This window comes from Sciurus carolinensis, chromosome 3 (genome assembly GCF_902686445.1).
Source record: "Sciurus carolinensis chromosome 3, mSciCar1.2, whole genome shotgun sequence".
Lineage (NCBI taxonomy): Eukaryota > Metazoa > Chordata > Mammalia > Rodentia > Sciuridae > Sciurus > Sciurus carolinensis.
This window is the reverse complement of record NC_062215.1, coordinates 137,948,195-137,974,523: the sequence shown is the minus strand read 5'-3', so window position 1 is coordinate 137,974,523 and position 26,329 is coordinate 137,948,195. Positions and strand designations below refer to the sequence as shown.

The window sequence follows — 26,329 nt, the reverse complement described above, 5'->3', positions numbered from 1 at the left end:
CCTTGACCTGGATGGCAGAAGCAATGGTGGCAGCAGACTAAACAGAGCAGGTATTCTAATGTTTTTCCCAGGTCACAACTGGAGAATAATATAAGATGATACATTATCAAGCACTAAAGGATGAGGGACAGAGTTCAAGGAAGTTTGAGCAGCAAGGGGAACTTAAATGGAACTTGAAATAATGTATAGATAGGCAAAAAGGAAGTAGCAAAATATTCTAGTTCATACCTCTTTTGCCTATTTATACAGAAATGAAAATATTAAAAAAATAAGTTTTTAAAAAAATTTTCTATTGCTAGTTTTAAAATATAATTAGATTGAAAACTCTAGTATTAACTTCATTAGCCCCGGAAATTTATACACATTTTAAAGAATTCCTGGTGGATATGGGTTAAAAGTATTCAGCCACAAGTGAGGAAATTGAGCAATACTTGATTTGTCTGTTTATAAAATACAGATATGGAAAACTTAAGAGACAGTTGGAATTATGTAACAATAAACTTTAAAGAACTTTCCATAAAATCCTGTGAAATGCTTCCCAATTTTCAGGGCAAATAAATACACAGTTTGATAAGTTTTCACTTCCTAAAAGATGGAATTCTTATGGATCAGAACAGAAAGCTATTCTCATCAACAAGCCAAGTGTTTAGGGTTGCATTAAGAATTTTTTTCCTCAAAGCTACATATATTCTTTCTTTCAAATGCCTTCACTCTTATCCAAAGATGTTTTGTGACAATGGGCAAAATGCTCATTAAATGACAGAGAAATGGTCCTTAAGAAAACATCATACAAAGCAGGGGGAGACAAAATAATGATGAAAACATGAATACCTTTCACTTGATCTATTACTGACAAGGGAAATAATGCTGATGATAATCTACTTAAAGTTAATTGCAATCAAATCAAGTCAGTTTACAGGTGATCATTTTAATCATTTTTGCATTTCTGGTGCCATACAAAGCACCTGGCATTCAACAGGACTTCATAGCCACTACTGACAAGCCAAGAGCTAAGAGCACCTGTCAGAGAAACTTACTTGGCAGCTCAAAAATAAATAAGCTCTTAGAAGAGACAGGACAGTTATCCTGTTTTTAAAAAATATACTGATAACACATTTCATGAAAAAAAATGATGCCTGATACCAATGTCACTTTTCTAATTAGAAAAACAGATTTGGAATAAAATACCTTCTACACACATACAACTTTGCTTCGTAGTTCAAATAAATTACAAAGATGCCAGGTTCTCCAAGGAAGAGATTTCTAGAAGAACTAAAAGAAATGACTCCAAGGCATTTCAGGTGTAAAAGGTAGACAGATGATAGGAAGAAAAGCGAATATCTGAACACCTATGCCATTCCAAGTATTATGCTCACTGATTTGTCTTAATCTCATTTAGTGCTCACAAGTACTTTGTGAAGTTAATATTCTAATTTTAATAGGAAAGGCAATATAACAAATTCATTATGAGGTAGGTTCTGAAGGTAGATTGCATGGGTTTAAATCCTGGTTCTACCACTAACTGTGTTCTCTAGGGCAACTTAACTTCTCCATGTATTGATATTTTCCATATTAAAATGGACACAGTAATTAAACTTATTTCATAGGCTATTGGGAGATTAAATGAATTAGTATATTTAACTTTTAAAATAGCACTCTACATATAATATTTATTCAAAAATTATTAGTTGTTGATGAGGAAATGAGGTCAACTGACTTTTCCAAAAATAGCAGAGTGGGGTTTAGATGTACAATCTGCACCCCACGCGTGAATAGCTAATATTGAGGTGGGAAGTATGAACTTTAGGGTAGGCTGGTTTGGGGTTTTTTTTGGTACTAGGAATTGAACCCAGGGGTAGGATGGCCACTGAGCTACTTTCCCAGTTCTTTTTTTCTTTTTAAAATTTTTTAATTTTAAGACATTGACTCACTAAGTTACCCAGGGCCTCACTAAGTTTCTAAGGCTGGTGTAGAACTTGTGATCCTTCTCCCTCAGTCTCCCAAGTCACTGGGACTACAGGATAGCTATCTTTTAAAACTACAAAAAACAAATAGTTAAAGTTTGGAACATCAAAACATTTTCTCTATATATCCAGCTCCATCCTTTTGCACATGGTCTTTATTTTCTTTTTGTGACTCAATAAAATATTCCTTTAAAAATCTTTTCTTTCTTGGCTTTGGGTATGACAAGTTTAGGGGCAAAAGTGGTGATATTGGAGTCGTTCCTTATGATGCCTTGTGCTCCTTGACACCAGATTAAGGGAAAGTAATAGGACAAAACCAGCCTGGGAGGTTAGGGCAGAAGTCAGTCCAGTATGGAAACTATCAAAGAACAGAGAAAGAGTCAGCAAGGAAAACTGAACTCTCCTTAGACAGATAAATTTTCTTTTCGTCTATCTACCTAATGAATTTACATAGTAAGCAAAAAGGACTATCAATCTTTTACCAAAGTCTTGGAATCAAATCACCATCCACTCTCCAAATACTAAGACGTATGAGGCTGCACATCTATTTGGCAAAGCAGTACTTTTAAAAAACCAAAGTAGATGTTCATTTTTATTAAGCCATGCCTGTAGCCTACATATTTGTTTCATCATCTAAAGAAGTATTTCAACAATTTAAAGAAATCAGTGTGAATACTGTATCATACAATTGTAAAAATTAAAACAAAATTATCTATTTGATTAGTTAGAAAAATGCAAATGCAAGGTATTGAACTGAAATAGATGCCAAACTTTCTTGTTTCTGGCAGAGGTGATCTTTTTGAAATGTAATTTTCAAGGAGCCAACAATGACTTTTAGTGAGACAAAAATATACTATGATATCTGAAACTTATGAAACCCAAATATAACTCTTAGACCAAGGCTTATTTTTCAAATCAGGAAATATTAAATCACATTATCATACCTGACATCACTTTTATCTTGAAACCATTTGCTGTAAGACGAGGATCAGACAGGTAAGTTGAACCACTGTACCTTTGGTCATCTGTTGTCATTTTATATAAAACCTCTAAATAATGAGATCCATTAAAAAGACTGAAAAAGAAATTGTGATCCTTTCAGTTATTAAATATGAGGACTGAAATAAGAAAATTAATGGAAAAAAAGTCAGTCCCAGAGCCTTACAAAGTGTTATTAACCAAAATACAAAGGTAAAAGTAGCCCTGTGAGAAACATTTTTACATTTCTGTAAATATTTTTTAAATTTATTTTTTTAGTTGTAGATGGACACAATGCCTTTATTTTATTTGTTTATTTTTATGTGGAGGTGCTGAGTATCAAACCCTAACACATGGTAGGTAAGCAGGCAAGCACTCTACCACTGAGCTATAACCCCAGCCCTACATTTCTGTAAATATTTCATAGACCTGCTATATATAGTATACAGGAAGGATGAAAAGACAAAAGACAATTCCTCTCTTCTAGAACGTCACAAACTCAATGTGAAATTTTTAAAAATGACTAACACAATGAAAACTTTATTTATAAATAATACTCTTTTATACCTTTAAAAGAGACATGTGTTAACACACTGTGAAATTACTTAAGTGGTCAGTTCATCCTGTCAAATTTTCAACTGCCAGTCAAGGTTTCTTAAACAAGAGATTACACATACATCTTTTTTCTCTCAGGAACCTATAAATTATCAATTCAAAGTTTGAGAAAACTTCTTTTATTCTACTGTAAGCATGGTATGTTTGCCAAAGATGGCATATGAGATGATTCTGAGTAGTATAAGCCCTGAACAAAATATTGAGAAAAGCGAAAATTATCTAGGGTACAAATCTACCTTTCACATGGTTTCCGGCTTGATAAGGGTGCCTCATAACGTAAGCCACTGCAAAAAACAATCTGTCAGAGCTGATGTGAAAGGTGACCATTTTCCCATTCATTCAATGAACATCTGAATGTGGCAGACAGTGTCTTAGATAAGAAAGGAAATGTTTTATGTTATTGTGCAGTATGATGCACTGTTTCATTACAACCCTGTACAATCTGAAAAAGCATGTGAATATGTCTTTGTTTATCAGCTCTGAATGGTTAAAGAATCCACTGGCTATGACAGTAGATCTATCACATAGAGGGTAATTTTGGCTAAATATCGTATGTACTTTCTCTCATCTAACCATCGTTGTGAAAATCAATCAGAGAGCTGGTGATGATGATAATGATAGGGTATAGGCACTAATAGTGTATGCAAGTGTCTGCACTGGAATCTTATAACCACTAGTTATTTATTGTTAATTTAAGCTTAGGTTAAGTTATTTAACTGTTTCAGTTTCTGTATCTATAAAATGTGGATGACAGTACCTACCTCTGTAAGATTGCTGCAAAAAAGACCAAAAAAATCTTAAAAGGAGATAACAAAGTTTCAATTACCCTTAGCCACTGTTATTGTTATCATTATGAGCACTTACTTTGTATTGTATAGATATCTAAATTAACTCCATTCAGAGATAAGCTACACAACTTGCATTAAAATTCTGATGAGAATTACCAATCAGTAATTACCCTCACAACATTATGGAGTAATTAGTCCATGACTCAGTTTTGAAAAATCTGCATCATTAACTATGAGGGGAGATGACACATTTCCAAAGAAGGGAGAAAGCAATTTTGAATTATATTATGTTACTGTCCATGCTCAATTAAAAAAGATTTATTTTCAAATTATTATGGGCCCAAAATAAAGTTTTTAATATTTACTTTTGAATAACAAAACATCATTTAGCAAAGTAATTTGAAAAACCTGTACTTTGCATGAGCCTAAATAGATTTTTGAAATAAAAATGAAAGTTTACAAGCACCATTTAAAAAAACAACCCTAACTCTTTTTGAAGAAACAGAGAAAAAAGTATTATTAGGTTTGTAAACTGCTTTAGAACAACATAAGGCACTGTTTTCTAATTCTTCCTTTGACAGTTTCCTAAGCCAATCATAAAAATACTATGAAAGATACTGGACTTTAGGTAATGTGGTTACTGTTGTATTATTTAAAAAGATAGATTTATCATGTTTTCCTGTGTTCTGATCCTGCTTTTTCCCCTTCTGCTGTAAGTGCCTTTAAAACAAGCGTTTTAACACATTTTATGAATGATTTCTATTTTATATCATACATATTATGTAATATATATGTATGTATATATATATGATGTACATGTGTACATAGTAATGTATGTATAATAATATTATAATGTCAGTTATTGTTATTTTTACAGAAAGCAATTTGTTCATACAGAATATAAAAAGTAAATACCCCATTTTAAAAACAAAAATAAAATTAGTCTGGGCAACAATCATCAACAGGTAAAACCATTAGTGAGAAAGGTTGATGAGGAACTTTAAGGTAGAAGATCAGGCTGTCATCAGCTGCACCCAGTGATTAAATGCCTTTTAAAGTAATGAAATAAGAAGCACATAGCCCCATCTATTAAGAAGTCTTCCCTAAAAGTAGAATTTAAATCTATTCACTTTTCTTAAGCTAATTCCAACTAAACATGGAGAGAGTAAAAGAAGTTATACACTAGGAAGTAAATAATTGAAAATTCTACTGAATAAGTGACTCAGTGCCAATAAGAAATCAGCAATGTGATATTAAGGGATTTAAAAGACAAAATGAAATGTAATATGTGAACCTCGTTGATACAAATAAAATTTTACACTTTAAAACTATAAAAGACACTTTGAAGCAATGAGGAATAATTTCAAGGAATTATTCTATTAAGGTACAAAAAAGGTATTTATGGCTAGGTAAGAAAACATCCATTTTTGAAAGAGATACATTAAAGAATAAAGCATAGGAATTGTTCTCAAATGCTTTAACAAATGAATGAAAATGTGTGTGTGTATAAAAGTCAGATATAAAAATGTGGTAAAATATTGATAACTGCTGATAAAGGCATTCACTGTATATTCTATGTTGGGGTATGTCTTAAAATGTTACAACGTGCAAAGTCAAAGACAGTCACAACCACCTAAATTCAAAATTACCCTAGGGAAGTCACTAATGTAAAGGGAAAATAAGCTTGATATTTATTAAATGAAGAAGTGAACTATCTAGAATATCTGAAAATTATTTATAATTAATTCCACTAAAGATTAAAAATAAAATTAAAAATATTTCTTTAAATAATTATCACTTAATTCAGAAAATACTTTCAACTTTCTACCTTTAAATCCTAATCTGGTATGAATTAATGTTGAGTTTAAAAATTATATTACTATACCTCTCTGTTAATATAATTGGCTTTTCCAGTTGTTCTGCAGGAAGTTTATGATTCTCAAGAAGTCTTTTAAATAGCAGGGCTTCTTCTACTCTGTATGGATTCAGTAACATTATTTCTGTTTTGGATGTAATTAGCCATGCATCAGGAAACCTGAGATTGTGGATCAAGAAAAATTCATCCTCTTCTAAGTCAATTTTTTTTTGTTTCTCAAAATTTATTTTTAAGTTTTTCATAGAAAAGGGAATCTGTACTGTTTTAATGCTTTCACTCCTTTTTTTTTCAGTTTGGGACTGAAAAAGCTCATCAAGTTTTGGTTGATTGGATAATGAGGTGTTTAACTTGCGCTTTTGTGCCAAAGTCCATGTGCTGGTGGGTTTCATCTTTTTCCTGCCATCTTTTAGTATTTGTGACTCCTGTTCAATGGCTTTCTTCATTTGACTATTGTATCGCTCCAAGTCTTTAGTAGCCTTTTCCTCATATCTAAGAACAGAGATAAAAGAGAACTAATAAGGTCATTTATCAGAATGTATTAATCATCTGAAGTAAATTTTATAAAAAATAAAGAGCTGACATCCCAGGTCCAATATTGACAAAGGAACATGTATTAGCCTAACACTCCTGTGTATAATTATGATAAACTCTAAACAAAATATAAAAGTCAACTATTTAAAATAGATACTGAAGAGCAGCCAAAAGCAGATAGAAATTCCAACAGATTCACACTTATACATTTACATAGCTGTTACTCAGATGGCAGTCCCCAGCATCAAGAGGGTGAGTAGTGGCAAAAACTTAATCAGAAAGCTAAACTCTTATTAGCTTGACTTATCACAACACAGAGCTACTTGCTTCTAGAACAACTTGAAATTCAGAGAGAAAAATCCCCAAAAATCCCATGTGGGTGTCCCTAAGGAAAACCATCAGAAAGCTAAATGAGCTCAACAGAGATTTCAGCTCTTGCCCAGTGCATGGGAAATAGAGTTTGAATTACATGTGGTTTTATGGCTTGGTAAACACCTTGGGCTTTGATTATAACTGGAAAAGTGCTATATCTGGGGATAAAAACTATGTCCCAGAAATAGGAAGCTAGGACTAAGGGCAAAACCCTAACAGTCTTTCCAAAGTATAAAAACAAAGCTTTATATAAGCTCAAGGTGATCCATAATTTAAATATCCAGTAGAACAAAAATCAACACATTTTTGAAGAGAAAACAATCCAATTTTTAAATATCTTACTCCTAAGGTTCATTATACAATTAAAAGTTACCATTCAAGCAATAAAACAGAAAATGTGAGTCATGGCCAAGAGAAAAAGTGGTCAGTTAGAAGTCAATTTCAAGATTTAAACATTTAAAACTAGTTTTTCTTTTCTTCTTTTTTTTTTTTTTTTGCTTTCTTTCTTTTCTTCTTTCTTCTCTATTTCTTTGTTTAAATAAGTGGTTCAGGACTTAAAGATGATCATAATGAGATAACAGAAGGGGTAACCCCAACAGAGTGGAAATAATAAAAAAGAATGAAATACAAACGGATATTCTACAACTAAAAAACACTAAATACGATATGAAATATTCTCTGGGTAGGCTTAAATACAGATCAGAGATGGCAGATGAGAACAAGTGAACTTGAAGAGTGCAACAGAAATGATCCAAGAGAGAAATGACTGAAGACTGAAAAAGCACCTCAGTGACCTACTTACTATACAACAAGCATTCTTATGTATTAACTCAACTCCCAAATGAAAAAGAAAGCTGGACAAGAAAACAATGGGGAAGTTGTGAGGAAATTAGGACTAAAAATTGGCCAATTTGAAGAAATACAATTTACAGATCCAAGAAGGTCCGCAAATCCCAAGCAGGATAAATACAATGAAAACCATAACTAGGTACAGTAGAATCAAAGTGGTAAAAACTAAAGATTAAGACAAAATTCTATAACAGAAAGAGGGAACTAAAAATACAAAAATAAATAAATAAATGAAGCAGCAAAAAAAAATTTTATAATGAAAGGGGCATATGACTAAAAGTTGGTATTAAATAACCTTGCTAAACACTTTTTTTAAGTTAAGTTTTAAATTTGGGACTAGACGATCAAAGCCATTTCTTAGTCTCCTACTCTTAAGAAACTGGTTGAATTCTAAATAAAATGCACATAACATTTTTAAGGAAAACCTTGAATAGATATGATAAGGAAATAACATATCAACTGCCATATTGGTCAGTTTATTGCATCTCACCTTTACAGGTCCACAGCTTTCTCCGAAAGAGATATCAAATGTTAGCTGGCTTATCAAATGACTAGATGTTGTGGTGTTTATGAATAACTTTAAGAATATATCATAAGAATATTATCCTATTATCTCAGTTCCTAATTCATAAAAATAGTGTTTCAAATTTTTAAAAAATGGTATTATTAGGAGAACTAGAGAAGAGATCACAATATAAAGCATGTAGTTTGTACTCAATACATATTTGCCGAATACAAGAATGTTAGCTGCCTAAGAATGTTTAAAAGGATCTTGTTAAATTGTAAACTATATGAAAAAAAATCTCTTGGTTACTTGCCATGCCATATTTGCACTTTTTAAAGTTATTTGCTACCATTTATATTTAGAACCTGAAGTTCTGAATTAGTTATATAAAACATGACTTTCAGTAGTTTACTTAACAGGTACTAGAAATAAGTATTTTTAGCTTTTGGACATTCAAAATTCAAGATTTTTCCTGTGTGGTGGAAAATGAGTTCAAGACAAAGGTCACCATTTGTAATTAGTTATAATGTACAAATTTTCACATATGGTACTAATCTTTGATTTACTCAAGAAGTCAATTTAATTAGTTCCTTGGGAAACATAAAAAGTTATGTCCAAAGGAATATTAGGTAAATGTTAAGTAAAAACAGCTGCTACCTTTGTATTTAATGTCATTACAGGATTTAGCAACTTGAATGGAAAATATTCACCATGACTTGACCAGTAGTCAATTCAAATGTTTTTGAGATTAAAGATTACATTTAATATAAATCTTATTATTTTCAATAATATCCCAATTACAATGCTACTCTTAGTTATATATTCATATCTATTGCAAATGAAAGTACAAATTAACACCAACTGATCAAGACCCCAGTGGTAGGGTCCATGATCTACACCTGGATTCTAATCCACTAGAAAGGAGAGGAAAGCAAGGCAGCAAAAAATTTAAGAAAATCCATTTACAAAACAAAAGTATCCCTTACTACAAAATCTGTCCTAAGCTTTCAGTAAGAAGCTTAACAGCTGGAAAACCCTGATCCTAGTCCTTTGGCTTACAGAACCTTCCATTATCTGTAGTTTGCTTTCTCCATCTCTCTTTACCACACTTCTTCATACTCTGTTCCTATCATAGAGGGAATTTTCAGTTCCTCAATAACACCATGTTCCTTCTAGCTTGACAATTCCCCAAACCCTTTCTGGTTAGTTTCTATTCAGGGAAACAATTTCCTGTCCCACAGATGAAATTAAGCCCAACTCCTAAGTGTTTTCATCACTCCCTGTATTTTATCTTAAAACACACTATATTTTAAGATTTCTACTTGTTTAATTAAATCTTCCTCACTAGAGTATACCACTTACCAGAAGGAAAACTATTTTTATTTATAACTGAAGTGACTAGCTGGAGTACCTTACATGCACAAAGCTTTCAGTAAATATTTCCTAATTGAAGGAAGGTAATGGAAAGGAGAAAGAGAGGAAGGGAAGGAAAAAAAGAGAAAGATTGGAAATAGGAGTATAGGAGAAAAGGAAAGAAGGATTGAAGGACTACAGAAGAGGAGTTTACTCATATTCCTTAGTATTATTTACAAAATTCAGGATCATGGAAAGAATTCCAAGTTGAAGACTGAAGAAGTAGTAATGTGATTCCTGGGTGTTGTATCATTTTTGCTTCTACTTTCTCACTTACCATGACTGTGGACTCAGCTGATCATAGTCTAAGGACCCTTGGCTCTAAAAGATTATAATTACAAATGTGACAGCATTGTCTGACATAAAATTAGATCTGATTCCAAGACACCAATATTTTCTTAACAGATTTCTATCTCTAAAGTCCAAATTAAACCACTTGATTCAACAAGTTCACAACAGTAACATTTTCATAGATTCAACTTTCACAGATTAAGAACTAATTACATTAACATGGTGAGTAATCATTTTTATGTGCCAATCATTGATCCTGTATCTTAATATCTTACTTAATCCTCACAACAATCCATGAGAGATCGCCCACACATTTTTATCAAAAGCTTCCACATAATAACTGGGAACTGAGTTGTAGTTTCTAAGGCCTGTTCTTGAAACCAGTGCCTCATTTGTCTACTTGATAGCAATATAAGACAGAAAAAAATTTTTGAATTCCAGAATATTAACTGTTGATAAACAAATTTTTAGATGAAGTCTATTAATCATAATCCCAGTAATCTAATACCTTAGGACCCCAAAGAAGAAATAATGTAGACAGTTCCTAAAAAGCAACTGAAATAATATTTGTTGTTTTAAGTTACAAGGAACAGTTTGCCTGACACATTATCATCTTAAGCTGACTGTACCTACTTCCATGAGAAGTGGAAACATCTATTACTTTTTTCCATTCTCAGGCAACTCATCAACGCTGTGGATAATGTAATTCAGGTTCACTGGGCTTACTATATTTAAGAGTTAAATGTAATCATCTTTCCTATTTTAACATATACAAAAATTGTACATATTTATGGGGTATGATGTGATGTTTCAGTAAAATATACTCATCTTTAACTACATAATTGTTTCATTTAGGAAAAACTAAAGACAACCACAACTGTGTGAACTATATTTGCCTGAAGATTCAAGATAAACTAAAAATCTGACACTTATAAAATAATTAGTAATTGAACATTAAATATTTGATATATTAAGAAATTAATGTTTTAAAAATGTTATGACAACTGTACTACAGTCATGTTTAAAATATGAATGTCTTTACCTTTTAGAGATACATACTGAGATATTTATGAAATGGATTATTTTATGCCTAGGATTTGCTTCAGAATAACAGCAGGAGAAGGAAAAGTGAGTAGAGGTATGCATGAAGCAGAACTGACCAGGAGATGATGGCTGGTGAAATGTGGCAATGGGTACAGTTTACTGTTTTGTCTAATTTTATGTATATTTAAAAATGAACAAAAGAAAACCACCATTTCGCCCTTAAAAGGTGTGTGTGGGGGGGGCGGGGGCAGGCTGAAGAGAGAAGTTAATTTATGGAGGCTTTCCATATTGGCATTAATAGTAGTCTTTATTATCTTAAATTGACAGTGTTCTTATAAGACTAACAGAACTAATTAAAAGATTAAAAACTGGTTAAGGATCCATGTAGTTTATCATGAAATATAAATTACATTTAAAAATTTAAGTTTCCAGATATTTGATGTAGCATTGAGACACTTTAGATAACAGATAATCAGGGCTATAATTCTACTCTTTCATTTTCTGGTGGACCAGATCCCTCAAAACATATTTTGTGTTTGTATTAAGTGTTCTAAGTCAATTAGATACACTCATCAGATATTATTTTGGAACATTTGTTTTGACCACCTGATCTAAAGATAAAAGTAATATTTAATCAGAGATTGATCAAACTGCTTATTTACATATCAAAAACACCCAAAATGGTTTATAAATTGCTTATAAATAAATAATAAATTTTAGAAGCAAGCCTTGAATAATACTGAACGGGGACAGTATTAACACCCCCAAATGGATTCTGCAAAAATGGCACAATTCTTTTGTATTGTGTCACACATTTTGGAGTCCAATTTTAAAAAGAGAAATAGTCAAGACATTAAAAACACCATAGTTTTAACTGTTCTAATATAAATGTTTAAAAATGTTCTGCAACAGAAAAGTTCTTTAACATGAATCAAAAAGGAAATAGAAGGAAATGGTGGTTTTATATTGAGAAGAATGGAAAACCTTTAATAACCAACTTAATAAATATTAAGAAAGCTGTTATGGCTTATACCAATTACCCTTACAAAACAACACAAAAATACTGAAGCAAAAAACCCCTCTAAATTAACAACCAAAACAAGTAATACCAATATGATACTGTAGCCAAACCAAGGAAGACTTTCCATTCTACTTTTCCATAAATAATAAGCTAATTTTTTTTAAACCAGTGAGTCATATAGAATGGAAAGAGCTGAGCATTCAGGTCACATGTAAGCTCTGGAAACTTACTTCAGTTTTTCCTCTTCACTCAATGTCTTCCACAGTTCTTCAATTTGTACTGTTGCATCCTCCAAACTAGTCTTAGGATTTTCTGTGAGAAACTGAGCACGTTGATCTTGAATAAAAAGGGCACTTGCTAACATGGGTTTTTTGATTACTCGACTGCTGATTAAATCATAGGCTGTAAGTTGTCCAGATTTGCTATCTATTACATTTGATTTTTTGATAAAGGTATCATCACTGGGATTCTTTTGTTCAAGGCCTGCATAATTATTAGTACTTACTTTAGATGCTGAACTTTCTTGAGGCACTAAAATTTTCACAGGTTCAATATTCTCTCCCTCTGAATTCTTAAGTATATTTCCCTTGCTCCAGTCATCTGCACAAATTTCCAAAGGCTTCTCAGAAACTGCTTCCTCCTCCTTTTCCTCACTCTCATCTATATGGCCTTCATTGTCATTTTCTAATAGGGTATGCTTAATAGAACCTACAAAACAAGTTTCACTATATTCACTCTGTTTGTCCTCCCATAATAAATTATTCATTGAGATTTTCTGAAATGTATTTCTAGTGTCTTTACTAATGCTATAATTTTCAGCACTAAAATGGTCATTACAATGCTTATCAATACTTATCTGGTGATCTGAACAATGATTAGTGTTTTTTCTAGATTCACCATTACAGACATCATTTTGGAAAGGAATGGCTGACGTATCAACATTTGGATAATTATTTCCAGATGATTCCATTTTATTAAAAAGCACATCTGTTTCTGCTGTTTTACTAACAACCATGTCAGCTGAGGAAACATCTGTTTTATTATTTTCACAAGAATCTGTACTAGGTAGTGGTCCATAACAAGTTGTCATCAGATTTTCAAGAGCAATTAAAACAGATTCCTAAAAATAAAAATTAACAAATTTTAGGAGATTGTTGAAATAGACAAGATTAAAAATAATAAAAAAGAGCAAAAGCAAGTTTTTTAACATTAAAACAGGACTGCATAAATTTATAAATAGCATAAATACAAAAATGATTAAAAAAAGGTTACCTTATTCTGTAATAATACTTGACTTTTATCTGGTGTTAAATTAACATCCACATCAGTTATAGGAACATCAATTTTCATAAAGAAAATGGGATATAAACGAGTAGATTCCTTTAGGCACTTCAGATTGTAATAATGTCGTATTAACTACAATATATGTAATGAATAAAAGACAAAAGTACCATGTAAATACAGACAGCATAGCCAATCCTGAAACACAACCAAGAGAAGCAAACTCAACTAACAAGCTGAGCAGAAGTAACTGCTTATTAGGAAAAGCAATATCTAAATAATAACACTCCCATGGAGGCCTTGAGCCTATATGAAGCACAGCATCCATAAGAAATACAATCATCGAATGCAACTGGCTTCATGATTAAAAATGAAAAGTTTTGAAGGCCTAGAGTTCATATCAACACTCACTGACTTTCTGGCTATTTTCCATAAAAAAGTCATTTAACTTTTGTTTCCTCACAATAAATGGGGAGAATAATGCAGCTCAGAGTTGTTATGAAGTATAAATACCTAACACGATGCTTAATAAATGATACTTAATAAATGATCTGTATATCACTGCCTTTTCCTATTTTAGAAAAAATTCTTGGAAGTGGTCTTTGTAACAATTTGACAAATAACAGAGCTATCTCTTAATTTCTAATTCTAGTGATAGTTTCTTCTAAAAGTGATTACCTTTAATATGTCTTTTTGATGTACTGGTCGATTATTGATAAAGATGAAACTCCTCTCTGGGGTTGAAAGACTTGTGGAAGAGTGGTCTGCATCATGCTTTGGAAGGAATCCACTTAGATAAATCTATAATTGTAATAGAAAATTACAGAATATGCTGTGTCAATAATGCAGTTCCAAGAGTCTGGCTATGTACAACATATTAAAAGAGAAAAAAGTTTAAAAAACTGATTTTCTCAACTTAAGATTTATCTAAAGAGCCATGTACTTCCTGATAACCATATCTCAAGAATTAACCTTGAGTAAAATACTGAAGCATATATTAAACTGATGTTCTCTGCCACCCCCCTCTTTTAATATTTGTTCTTTTTAGTTATACATGACAATAGAGTCTATTTTGACATATTTATACAAACATGGAGCATATCTTATTGTAATTAGGATCCTAGCCTTGTGGTTGTACAAAATGAGGCGATTCCCTGTGGTGTATTTATATATGTACTTAGAAAAGTTATGTCTTTCCTATTGCTATTTCCCCTTCCTCTCCCTTCATTGCCCTTTGTCTAATCTATTGAACTTCTTTCTTCCTCTCCCTACCTTACTGTGTTTTTTGTAACTCCAAGGAAAAATTTATATTTATAAACTTTTATATAAACTTCATGAATGGTCATAGTTTTAAAAATATTTAATTGCCATAGGACCAAAAGAACGCACTCTGCTCAATTTTACCTTTTTTTTTTTTTTTTTTAACTTTCTTTCCTCACATTGCAACTTTTCTCTGGCTGTTTGTCTGTTTCTCTATAACTGTCTTTACCTATAAAGAAGTGGTTATTTCTATCTTAGAAGTATGCTACATAGCCAATCTTACTGGGTCTTCATTTCTGAGTTAAAAAAAAACAAACTACTTTTTTGAATTAACTTGCTGAGGACTAAACTGCACTGTTGTACTTCATCTTCAATGCTTAGAGAACTTTTCTACACAAATCTTACTGATTATTTATATGCTATCTTTTTCTCTTCTACAAATATATGAAGAAGAGGGGCAAAAGGGAAGACACTAGAAAACTAGACGACCAGAGAAAAGACAGAGATCTTTAAAGGATAGAAGGCAGGGAGCATTCTCCTACTTTTACCCTTAGCTAATTAGCACAGATAAAGACAATACAGAGAATGGTTAAAAATAGAGGTTAAAGCTAGACTGTCAAGGTTTGAATCCCAGCTCCACTACTATCTATATAATTTTGGTCAAGTTATTTAAAGTACAGGGCCATAATCTTTTATCTGAAACAACTGGAACAGATGTGTCATTAATCTGTTAAGAAACACTAGTATTAAAATTTTAGTTTATGTTAAAGAAAGCAAGTATATCAGTAGGGTGCTATTTTTAGTTAAGTAGAAACCATGAGGCTCCTTACCAACACGGCCTGTAGACTGCCACCTATGTCCATGGCTATCCCTGCTCTTGGAAATAAGTGTTTAAGGAGATGCAGTACCAATTTTAGAACACTAAGTGCATTATTGTCACAGTGCCAAATTATGCCAATTTGAAAAATAAATTAATAATGCTGGATAACCCATTTCAAAATGATACCACTTAATTAACTGTAAAACTTCACAGCATTTATAAATGGTTGTATAACTTACCAGGTAACATGAGACCCTCCTTAAAGCACATGCTGGTCAGGGAGAGAGCCTCTTTAGCCTCTCAAAGACTTATTGGGTGTGTGGATTTAAAAACAAAACAAAACAAAAAAACAACTACCTCCTTCTCTGAGTAGGTAAGAACAAAGAAGAAAATAATAAAAAAGCATATAACTGCTAGTGATTTTCTTTCACACTACTTAGTTGACCATTTGTATAGTTACTATTACTTCTAGACTTCAAGCTTTAAATATGGTTAGGATAATTCTCAGATTCAACTATATTTAAGTTATACGGAAAAAGCAAAATACAAAAGCAAAGTCGTACAAATGCTATAAAAATTAAAAATCAGCCTAGTTCATTGAAAAAGAACATTAAGGACCAAATCATGCAACGAAATAAGAAACTGGATAGACTTTATGGGAAGCCTCTGTATCTCAACTTAAAAAGGAAAAAAAAAAAATCGAAGGCAAAATACAATTGAATATCACTCCCCTGATTGCTTCTCAAATACGGGTTTCTTTTATTCTACAACCCCTTGTGGAGGCTGCCTTCTACTTTGATGACCAACTCCAATCCTTTTCTTATTTGACTCTCCACAGAGAGCAATGACAACTCTCTCCTTCAGGAAGCATTTCACTGCATGAACTCGTTTCAACACTCTTTAGTCTTTCTGCTTCCTTTCTAATACTTTCACTTCAGTCTGGTTTGCTTGTGTCTCTCTTCCATATCCCTATAAATGATGAGGACATCCTAAATTCCATCATCAAGCACCCCCCCCACTTGTTTTTGCTCTCTAGTTACTGAGTAATTTCATTCACATCTACAGTTTTAACAACTACCCATACACCAGAGATGCTAACATAGATGTTATAGTCTTATTTCTTTCAATCCCAAATGCTTAATATCTTCAATTGGTTGTCAAAAAGGTATTCTTAATCTCATCACATTCAAAACTTTATAAACTATTTCATCCCAATTCTTCCCTGGTGTCCAACTGGTTCCTCCTCTATTCCTTCACCATGATAAAGGGACCTGCTATTTACACAGTCTGCCAAACTCATCTCTTCTACCCTACCCTAATTATATTGGTGTAACTGTGACTGGTCACCTAATCCTAATCTTTCCCCTTTTTCAGTAAATTTCCATAACACTATAGAGTTACATTTCTAAAATAAATATCCTGGTCAGTTATGTGGAAATTCCCTTCTTACTCATTCCAACTGCAAACTTACATATCAGTGATAAAGTCAATTTTTAAAATAATTTCTGAAGATCTAACCACATAAAAGTGAAACAAAGATCTTATGGATTTGAATTAAATTCTGTCATGAAAATATGGGCAGGAAACACTCCATACAAGTAAGAGGACTGAAATTAGTCTTTCCATTTGAAATAGGGAGCTCATATGGCACTTTCTCTGAAAAAAACAAAATACAATAACTTAAAAATACTGTGACCACTGTCTGGAGTTGCCCGCCAGGGTCACAGGAAAAAACAGAGACAACTCCAAAACCAGGAAGAAGGTTAAGCCAAACTGGCTAGGAAAAGAAGTCGGTAAAATCCTGGCAGGGTGAGAGGCATGAACTACTAATGTAATACCTGGTTTTGAAATGGGGCTGGGAAAGAAGTATCTGCCAAACTAGGGAAAGGAGAGTTAAATGGGGAGAAGAGAACAAAACAACAAAAACAAAACTGTGTTCAAAATGATTTTGTAAAAATTGAAGTTTCAAAGCATAAAAAATAGCAGAAAATGAGAGAATTTTCAGGAAAATAGAAATAGAATAACATAGAAAAGACTGAAATTAGTATGTTTAACATGTAAAGAAAATGTCATCTATTAAAAAATAGAAGGTAAATAAATTAAAATTGGCAGCTACAAATCAGGTTTACAAAAGAATATAAAATAAATATATTATTAAAAATAAATATAAATTCTGAATCCTGGAAATAAATGTTTTTTGGAACAAAAATAAAGCAACATTAAGGAATTCACTCAGAAGTTAGCATGGAGTAAGATGAAAAAATACCAAAAAGACAGATGTCAAAAAGGATAATATGAGGTGTTCCACCAGGTCAACAAAGCCATGATGGAAAATGCCTAATAAAAGCTGCCACAGTAGTGGCTCAGTTGAGACCACCATTCAGCATAAAGAGATTCTTCTCATGTGAGCTCTCTGTAGATAAAAATAACCCTTACATAAGGGAAGAGACATATAAAGACTATCTATGACCAACATTTCCAATGAACAAATGATCTGTCATCCCAGTTTAATGAATTTGTTCTCTCAGGTGAACAAAATTTTCTAGCAGATGGAAACCAACTTTTGGCCAAGGATGAGAAGGGACTCAAAGAAACTTGTGATACAGGACAAGTTTCCTTCAACTGAAAGCACGGAGTGATGATGGGTAGCTCGTGGCAATAAAAATATACCTGAGTAGGTACAAGGACAAGAACAAAAAAGGAATTTGGTTATATGGTCACTTTCATCAAAGAAATAGTCAAGGCTTTAATTATGCTGACAGGCTGGAACAGGAACACAAAGCTTTCCAAATTCTTACTACTTGCAAAAATAACCACATGAAGGTACAGCAAAAATCTGGTATCTATAATAGCCAAATCTATCTATACTAGATTACCAGGAATCTTCATGCAATTCTTTCTCAAGAGAAAAGAAAAAAAAAAAAAAATCAATGTAAGTAACAAACAAAAGATAAAAGGAAAACAGAGGTAGAGAAGGTTAGCTTTGAATGTATTTCCTTTGATAAAAATGTTCAAAGAAAAACTTCTCACTATCCCCACCTCCCCAAAAGGGAAATACTTTAATAATTTCATTGGTAAAGTGGAATTATTAAAGAATTACTAAAATTGTTATATACCTGAGATTCTTCAGAGTGGTACTGAAAAAATTCCATGTTGCTCATAACAGCAGTCCCCAGAACTGACATGAGAGCCATCTTGTGGTCTGATACTCTAGTTTTCTGCCAAATAACTGCCTACAAACAAAATGATATTAACTTTTAAAACAATTTAGAGTTATTAAACTCAAGACCTTACCATATTTATTTCTATACTTAGCATTCATCCTCATCTTATATTTTCAACACCATTAAGAAATGATTCAGAAATTTTAAATTCTAATGAAAAAACTCTGGTTCTGAACTTTAGAATCTATGTATATTGCAGTGTACAATCAATTCAACTTCTCTTAACCTCAGTTTTCTCCCTCCTATAAGATGGACACTTCTGTCTCAGAGCTGTGAGAAAATTAAAATATGTAACACAGGAAAGCACTCAGGTCAGAGCCTGGTGTAAAACAGTTTCATAAAATATTAATTATCTCCCTTCTCTTTTCTAACTTTCAGAATATATACATCAATGTATACTTAAAATTACAGTGTTGGCCAGGTGTGGTGGCACACACCTATAATCCCAGTATCTCGAGAGGCTAAAGCAAGAGGATCACAAGTTCGAGGTCAGTCTCAGCAACTTATCAAGACCCTGTCTCAAAATACAAACAGGACTGGGGATGTTGCTCAGTGAAACATCATGATTCAATCACCAGTACCAACAACAACAAGAGCAAAAAGTTGAAAGTGTTACTCCAAGCAAGATATTACTATTTTATTGAGGATGGACAACTATGCAACAGGACTTCTATAGTCAAAAAGGTATAAAAATTTTGAGGTGAGGTAGAACATCATGGTGGAATGGTATAGCAGAGGAAAACTGCTTAACTTATGGGGGTCAGGAAACACAGTGAGGAAGGGGTCAGGAACAACATACAGTCCAGTGACCTATTTCCTCTAATCAGACCCCTATCTGCCTACAGTTACCACCACATCCTAGTAGCTTATTCAAATTAATAATCCATCAAATTAGTTAATCCACTGACTAGGTTATAGACCTCATGCTGCAATCACTTCCCAAATGCCCCACCTTTGGACATTGCTGCATTAGTACTCAAGTTTTCAACACATGAGCTTTTATGTGACATTTGAGATCCAAACCAGAACAGGTGCCCTAAGAATTGTGGGTACTTCCTGCCATACTAGCCATGAAGCTACTGCTTTCTCCTTCTATCCTAAAAGTAGGATGGAATGCAAGTCAGTGAAAGTGACATTTACATGACTTTCTTTCTAGTTGTTTTGGTTTATCTTATTTTAAGGTAAACCACTTGCAAACAATGGATTTTACTAATACTAATACTGTAGTCAAAAATCACTGGGTTGGATAATAGAACCAGCACAGTTATACGACAGAAAGAAGACAGACTAAAGGATATGAAATAGACTTGATGTGACTTTGTGATGACTGCATGTGCAGAGAATAAAAATGAGAATCACAAACAACCCCAAGGTAATGGCAGTAACATCACTGTCCAAGATAGGAAACTTATATTCCCATACATTGGAAAATTGAGATGATATTAGCAACTTTTTAGACATACGATGTATCTAAATTAAACCAAGAGGATATGACAAAGCTAAACACACCAATAATCAGCAATGATATTAAGTAGTAATAAAAAAAGACTTCCAAAGAAGAAAAGATCAGGACTAGATGGTTTCTTCAATTAAGTCTACGTGACCCAAAGAACTAAAGCCAATCCTCCTCAAATTAATTTGTGAAAGAGAAAGGGAGAGGGGACACACTAAAGCCATTATCCCCCGATACCAAAAATAGATAAGGACACATAATGAAAGAAAACTATAGACCAATATCCCTGATGAACATAGATGCAAATCTCCTTAATAAAATATTAGAAATCCACAGTCGAAAATACACTGATAAGACTATACAGACCAGGTGTGGTAGTACATACCTATAATTCCAGAGACCTGGCTAAGGCAGGAGGATCACAAGTTTGAAGGCAGCCTCAACAACTTAACAAACAAGATCCTGTCTCAAAAAATAACGGGTTGGGGCATTTAGCTTGGTGGTCATAATGCCACTGGGTTCAATCTCCATAAGGGCGAGGGGTGTGGCTGGGCTGCACATCATGATCAAATTGGTTTCACTCCAGATACAAGGCTGGTTCAACATATGCAAACCAATAAATGTAATTAACCTTATAAATAGAATTAAGAACAAAATTCACATGATCATCTCAACAGATGCAGGAAAAGTCTGACAAAATTCAGCACCTATTCATGTCATAAACACTGCAGAAACAAGGGATACAAGGAGCTTAACATCATGAACACTATATATGAGAAATCAAAAGATAACATCATATGGAACATTTCTATTAAAATCAGGAACAAGTCTATGATGTCCAATATCGCTACTCATTCAATCAATACATGTTTTGAAATTTCAGTCAGAGCAATTAATCAAGAGAAGAAAATTAAATTATTTGCCAATGATACTATTCTACCTATACTTAGAAGACCCCCAGAACTCCACCAGATTTCTAGAGCTGAAAACAAATTCAGCAAAGTAGCAGGATAAAAGAACCAACATTCAAAAATAGTAATTTTCTATACACCAATAATGAACCTGATGAAAAAGAAATCAGGAAAACACTTCCATTCATAATAGCCTCAAGTCCCTGCCCCTCCAAAGAAAATCTCCCAAATCCCAAAACCTCAAAATCTAACCAAGAAGGTAAAAGGCATTAGAAGATGGAAAGACCTCTCATGTTCTTAGATTGGCAGATTTAATAGTTAAAATGGTCATACTACCAAAAGTGAAATACAGATTCAATGTGATCCCCATGAAAATACTAAAGATAGTCTACACAAAACTAAAAAAAAAAAAAAAAAAAAAAAGTCCTAACATTTGTATGGAAGAAAAAAAGACCCAAAATAGCCAAAATAATTCTGAACAATAAGAACAAGGATCAAGGCATCACAATAACCAGTCTCCAATTATATTACAGAGCAATAAGTAATGAAAACAGCATGATGTTTGTATATAAACAGATGCAAAAACCAAATGGAACAGAAGACACAGAGACGAATCCGAATAAATATAGCCATCTCATATTCTTGACAAAGGTACCAAAAAAAATACAATGGAGAAAACAGCTTTTTTAACAAATGGTGCTGGGAAAACTGGATATCCACGTGTGGAAGAATAAACTAGATCTCTACCTATCACCCTGCACAAAAGTTAATTCAAACTAGATCAAAGACCTAGGCATTAGACCAGAAACCCTGCTAGAAAAAAACATGGGGTCAATACTCTAAGACACAGGTGCAGGCACTGACTTCCTAAGATCACTGAAGTTCAAGAAATACACAAGCAAAAAGTGGGACAGAATCAAATTAAAAAGCTTCTGATAGCAAGGGAAACAAGAGCATGCAGAAAGAGCTTATAGAATGGGAGAAAATATTTACCAGATATTCTTCTAACGGAGGACTAATGTCCAAACTATATAAAGAACTTAAAAAAACTTCATACACACACACACACACACACCTCAATTAATCCAATCAATAAATCAAACTCATTTATTGACTGGATTAAAATGTTTCATTAGTGAACTAAACAAACATTTCTCAAAAGAAGAAATGCAAATGGATCAGCAAATGTTCAACATTTTTAGTGGACTGCCAGTTAGAAAGGTAATCATCAAGAAGAAATAATAATAAATGCTGGCAAGGACATGGGGAGAAAGGAACACTTATACATTGTTAGTCTGACTATGATTTAGTACAGCCAATACGGAAATCACTGTGGAGGTTCCTCAAAAGACATGTGGAACCAGCACATGATACAGCTACCCCACTCCTTGATATTTATCCAAAAGAACTAAAATCAGCATGCTATAGTGATACATGCATTCCCAATGTTCAATTCACAATTGCCAAGGAACTAGAAATTGCCTAGGTGTCCATATATATACACAATGGAGTTATATTCAGCCATAAGAAAGAATAATATATCATTTGCTGTTAAACAGGTGGAACTCGAGATGATCATACTAAGTGAAATAAATTAGACTCAGAAAGTCAAGGGTTAGAAGTTTTCTCTTACATCAAGACAGGAAAAAGAAATCTACAAAAAGGTGGGGTGGATCTCATGAAAACAGGAGGAAGAATAGTAAAGAGAAAGGGAACCAAGGGAAAGGGAGAAGAGGTGGGAAATGAGAAAAAATATGGGATAAAATTCATCAAATTATGCTATGTGCATGTATGAATATATCACAATGAATCTCATTCTATGGGTAACTATAATGCACCAATTAAAATAAATAATAAACAGAAGGAAGAGTAGAGAAAGGGGGTAGGGGAAGCAGGAGAGAAGGGAAAGGGGAAGTACTGGAGAATGAAATGAACAAATTATGATACATGAATATGTCACAAGGAACCCCAATGTTATGTATGATTATAATACACTAATAAAAACTGTAATAAAAATGTAAAAAAAGCAAACAAACAAGAAGAAAAGAGTACTGGTTGCCATATCTTTGTACCTGCTAATAATTATAGACTTTGTCCATTACTTTACATTAGAATGTCCAAGGCAATACCTTTTCTTTCTTTTAATGTAAGTTTAATTTATATATTACACAATTCATACAACTTAAATTTAAAAATCAATGGTTTTTAGTATATTTATAGTTGTGAAACCATCACAATTTAATTTGATAATATTTTTATCATTACAAAGAGAAATCTCTTGTCTATTAGCAGTGATTCCTTATCCATCACTCTACTATCACTAATCTACTTTGTAAAATTGCCCCCTTCTGGTATTTCATGTAAATGGAATCATACAATATGTAGTCTTTTCTTCACACTTTGTGTAATATTTTCAGGGTTTATTCATATTATATCACTGCTCCACTCCTTTTAAATGGCTGAATAATATTCCATTATTAAGATATATATTTGAATAATACTTCCATCAATAAGAATTTGAGTTGCTTCTACTTCTGGGTTATTACAATTAATACTGCTATAAATATTCTTGTGTGAGTTTTTGTGTGGACATATGTTTTCATTACTCTTGGGTATATATAGCTAGGAGTAGAACTGAAGAGCCTACCTGCAGCTGGTAACTTAAGGGATAATATTCAAAATAACAGTAAGTTGATAAGGTTCTGAATAATCGCCAACTATATGGGAATTAAATATCCAAAAATTCTTTATAATAAGGAATTGTTGCATGATAAAAACTTGTTCACAAAAATTAGAAATCTTTAAAGATATGTCAGCACTCTGATATGGACCACGTATACATTTTCCTTTTTTCTTTTTGAGTACTGGGGATTAAACCTAGGGTCTTAAACATGCTAGGCAAGTGCTCTATCTCTGAACCACACCCATAATGGCATATATATTTAAAATAGCCAAGAAAATATTCTGAAGAACAAATGTTTTAAAATTCCTGCATTAAATTAAGTATAAAATCTATGGCACTACTAATATAAACATTATATTGTTTAGTTTATATTAGAGAAATAAAACATTAGTTACTGTTTGATACATGGCCGCTAATTCACTGCTGAACAGTTTGTATACAGAACTGAAAAAAGACCAATTCAAGAAACAAATTCTAGGAATGGTGTGAAATAGAATAAGAAATGTGATTTTTAAAATATTTTTTAAGTGAACACTGCTAATAGCTTGGAAGCATTATTTCACACTAAGTAATTATTGCATCAGATCAAGGAAGTTAATTTAGGAACATTTTCCCAACTCAGTTACACATGCACTAACAAGAAATGATAAAAAGGTCTGTGGACAAGTAAAATCTTCACTGTTACTTAGGTATCGCTTAGTTTCAAAACAGGATCCATTACTGCAAAGCTAAACAATTACATGTAGTAAATTTTGAGAATCCAGAAGAAATTAGATTTTTAATTAAATTTTCTACAGAAAATATAGTTTTCAGTTTGCTTTCTCTACCATCTTATAAATTCTACATTATTTTCAAAAACAGATTAACTTTTCACTTCCTGAAGTTTTTGTGTATCTTGCCCTTAGGCTAAAAGCTTAACCTGCTAAAAATACACACAACCCTCCATATGTTTTCTATCTAGGTCACACAAAGTTGGAGCATCTGGATGTGCCAAGTAAGAATATGACTCTGGTCAGTATGATGACAGTGCAAAAACGCCTCAATCAAAAATATATTATTACATGCACACCATTTTAGGTTTGATTGAACTTAGCCAAATAAATCTTGTCCCTGTTCCTACTTCCTTGACAAACACTACTTGAAGAAAATGAAGTTAGATGATATTAATCAGTATTTAATTAGTAAATCTCAATTGTAAAAGCAACCTGTTACACATAGAGGAAAGCATGTTGCATATAGATAATGCTGATATAACACATTGGTACAGATGATGCCCCTTTTAGAGTATGAAATAAATGAGCATACACTATTGGCTTAAAGTGCAACTTCCATAGTTTCAATGTCTCCTCCAAAACTCACGTTGAAATTTCACTGCTATCCTAAAGAGGTAGAACCTTTAGAACTGATTATTAGGTCATGGAGCACCGCCCTCATGTTTGGATTAATGTGTACCAACTGAGTGCATTAATTATCTCAGATTAACACCTGTTAAAAAAAGGAGGAGTTCAGTTCAATTTTCTCTGTTTCTCATACTCACTTGTCATGTTATAATGCAGTAAGAAGGCCTTTAACAGGTTCGACCCCTACACTGTGGGCTTCCCAGTCTCCAGAAGCATGAGCCAAATAACCTATTGTCTATAGGTTATCCCACAGAAAATGGACTAAGACAGCAACTAAATTTTCCTTGCAAATTATATGCATAAATGTAATAAGCTCATATTTGAATTTCTTAAAAGCCAGAATTCTCACCTATTTTCAAGGTCTTAACAAACTAATATAACTGGATCTATATCTATTGCTACTGACTCCTGGATATATTTGTAATATCTCTAGTTCAGAAAAGGGCCGGGGCACAAATGCAACATTGGCAGCTTATCACTAATAAACTGCTAAAGGGTTTGAATTCAATATAAAATTATGGATTATTCCATCACAATTATTAAAAGAATAAAACCATTTTCTATAAACATAATAAGCATTAAAATGATTTGATTATTGCTTTCACATATATTTTTATTTAATTATATATATGTATTTTGGGGGGGAATAGAACATTCACTTTTCCTCAATACTACAAAAAAATTGGCGACAGACATTTTACTTACGGAAGGGAAACTAAAGAAGCTAGGCAAATGAGAGACAAAGATGGGAGAAATATTTTCAGTCTATGTTTTCATAGTTTTTGTAAAAGCGTAATTTAAAAATTAAATAAAAATTCAGAAGCATATTCTTTACATAACTATCAAAGGTAGATTACAGATTCATTTCTTTACAGTTTTTTAAAACAAGAAAGATTATTTTCAACTGGTAATCAAATCATGTCTTATCTATATCAGAGATATTTTTCTTGTCTAAACCCTTCTCCATGCCCTGTACAACTGCCCAGACTACTGAATCAGCTTCCACAGTCTTACTAAGGATTAAACATATTTGGTTCATCCTCCATTATT

At 32.7% G+C, this 26,329-nt stretch overlaps 1 protein-coding gene across 9 annotated transcripts in view; it reads right to left on the bottom strand.

The window, feature by feature from the left end:
• The window catches only part of Pms1 (PMS1 homolog 1, mismatch repair system component), a 99,855-nt gene that overhangs the window by 9,545 nt on the left and 63,981 nt on the right, over nucleotides 1–26,329 (bottom strand). For 6 of the 9 annotated variants that reach the window (XM_047546741.1, XM_047546739.1, XM_047546736.1 and 3 more), the window contains 6 exons: nucleotides 18,725–18,841; nucleotides 14,207–14,329; nucleotides 13,520–13,663; nucleotides 12,478–13,367; nucleotides 6,231–6,710; nucleotides 2,909–3,039 (listed from right to left, as the gene is read on the bottom strand). In XM_047546741.1, the coding sequence (XP_047402697.1) occupies nucleotides 2,909–3,039; nucleotides 6,231–6,710; nucleotides 12,478–13,367; nucleotides 13,520–13,663; nucleotides 14,207–14,329; nucleotides 18,725–18,841 (1,885 nt within the window). The remainder of the gene's footprint in view (nucleotides 1–2,908; nucleotides 3,040–6,230; nucleotides 6,711–12,477; nucleotides 13,368–13,519; nucleotides 13,664–14,206; nucleotides 14,330–18,724; nucleotides 18,842–26,329) is intronic. The other 3 variants (XM_047546742.1, XM_047546745.1, XM_047546743.1) reach the window with 2 other exon arrangements.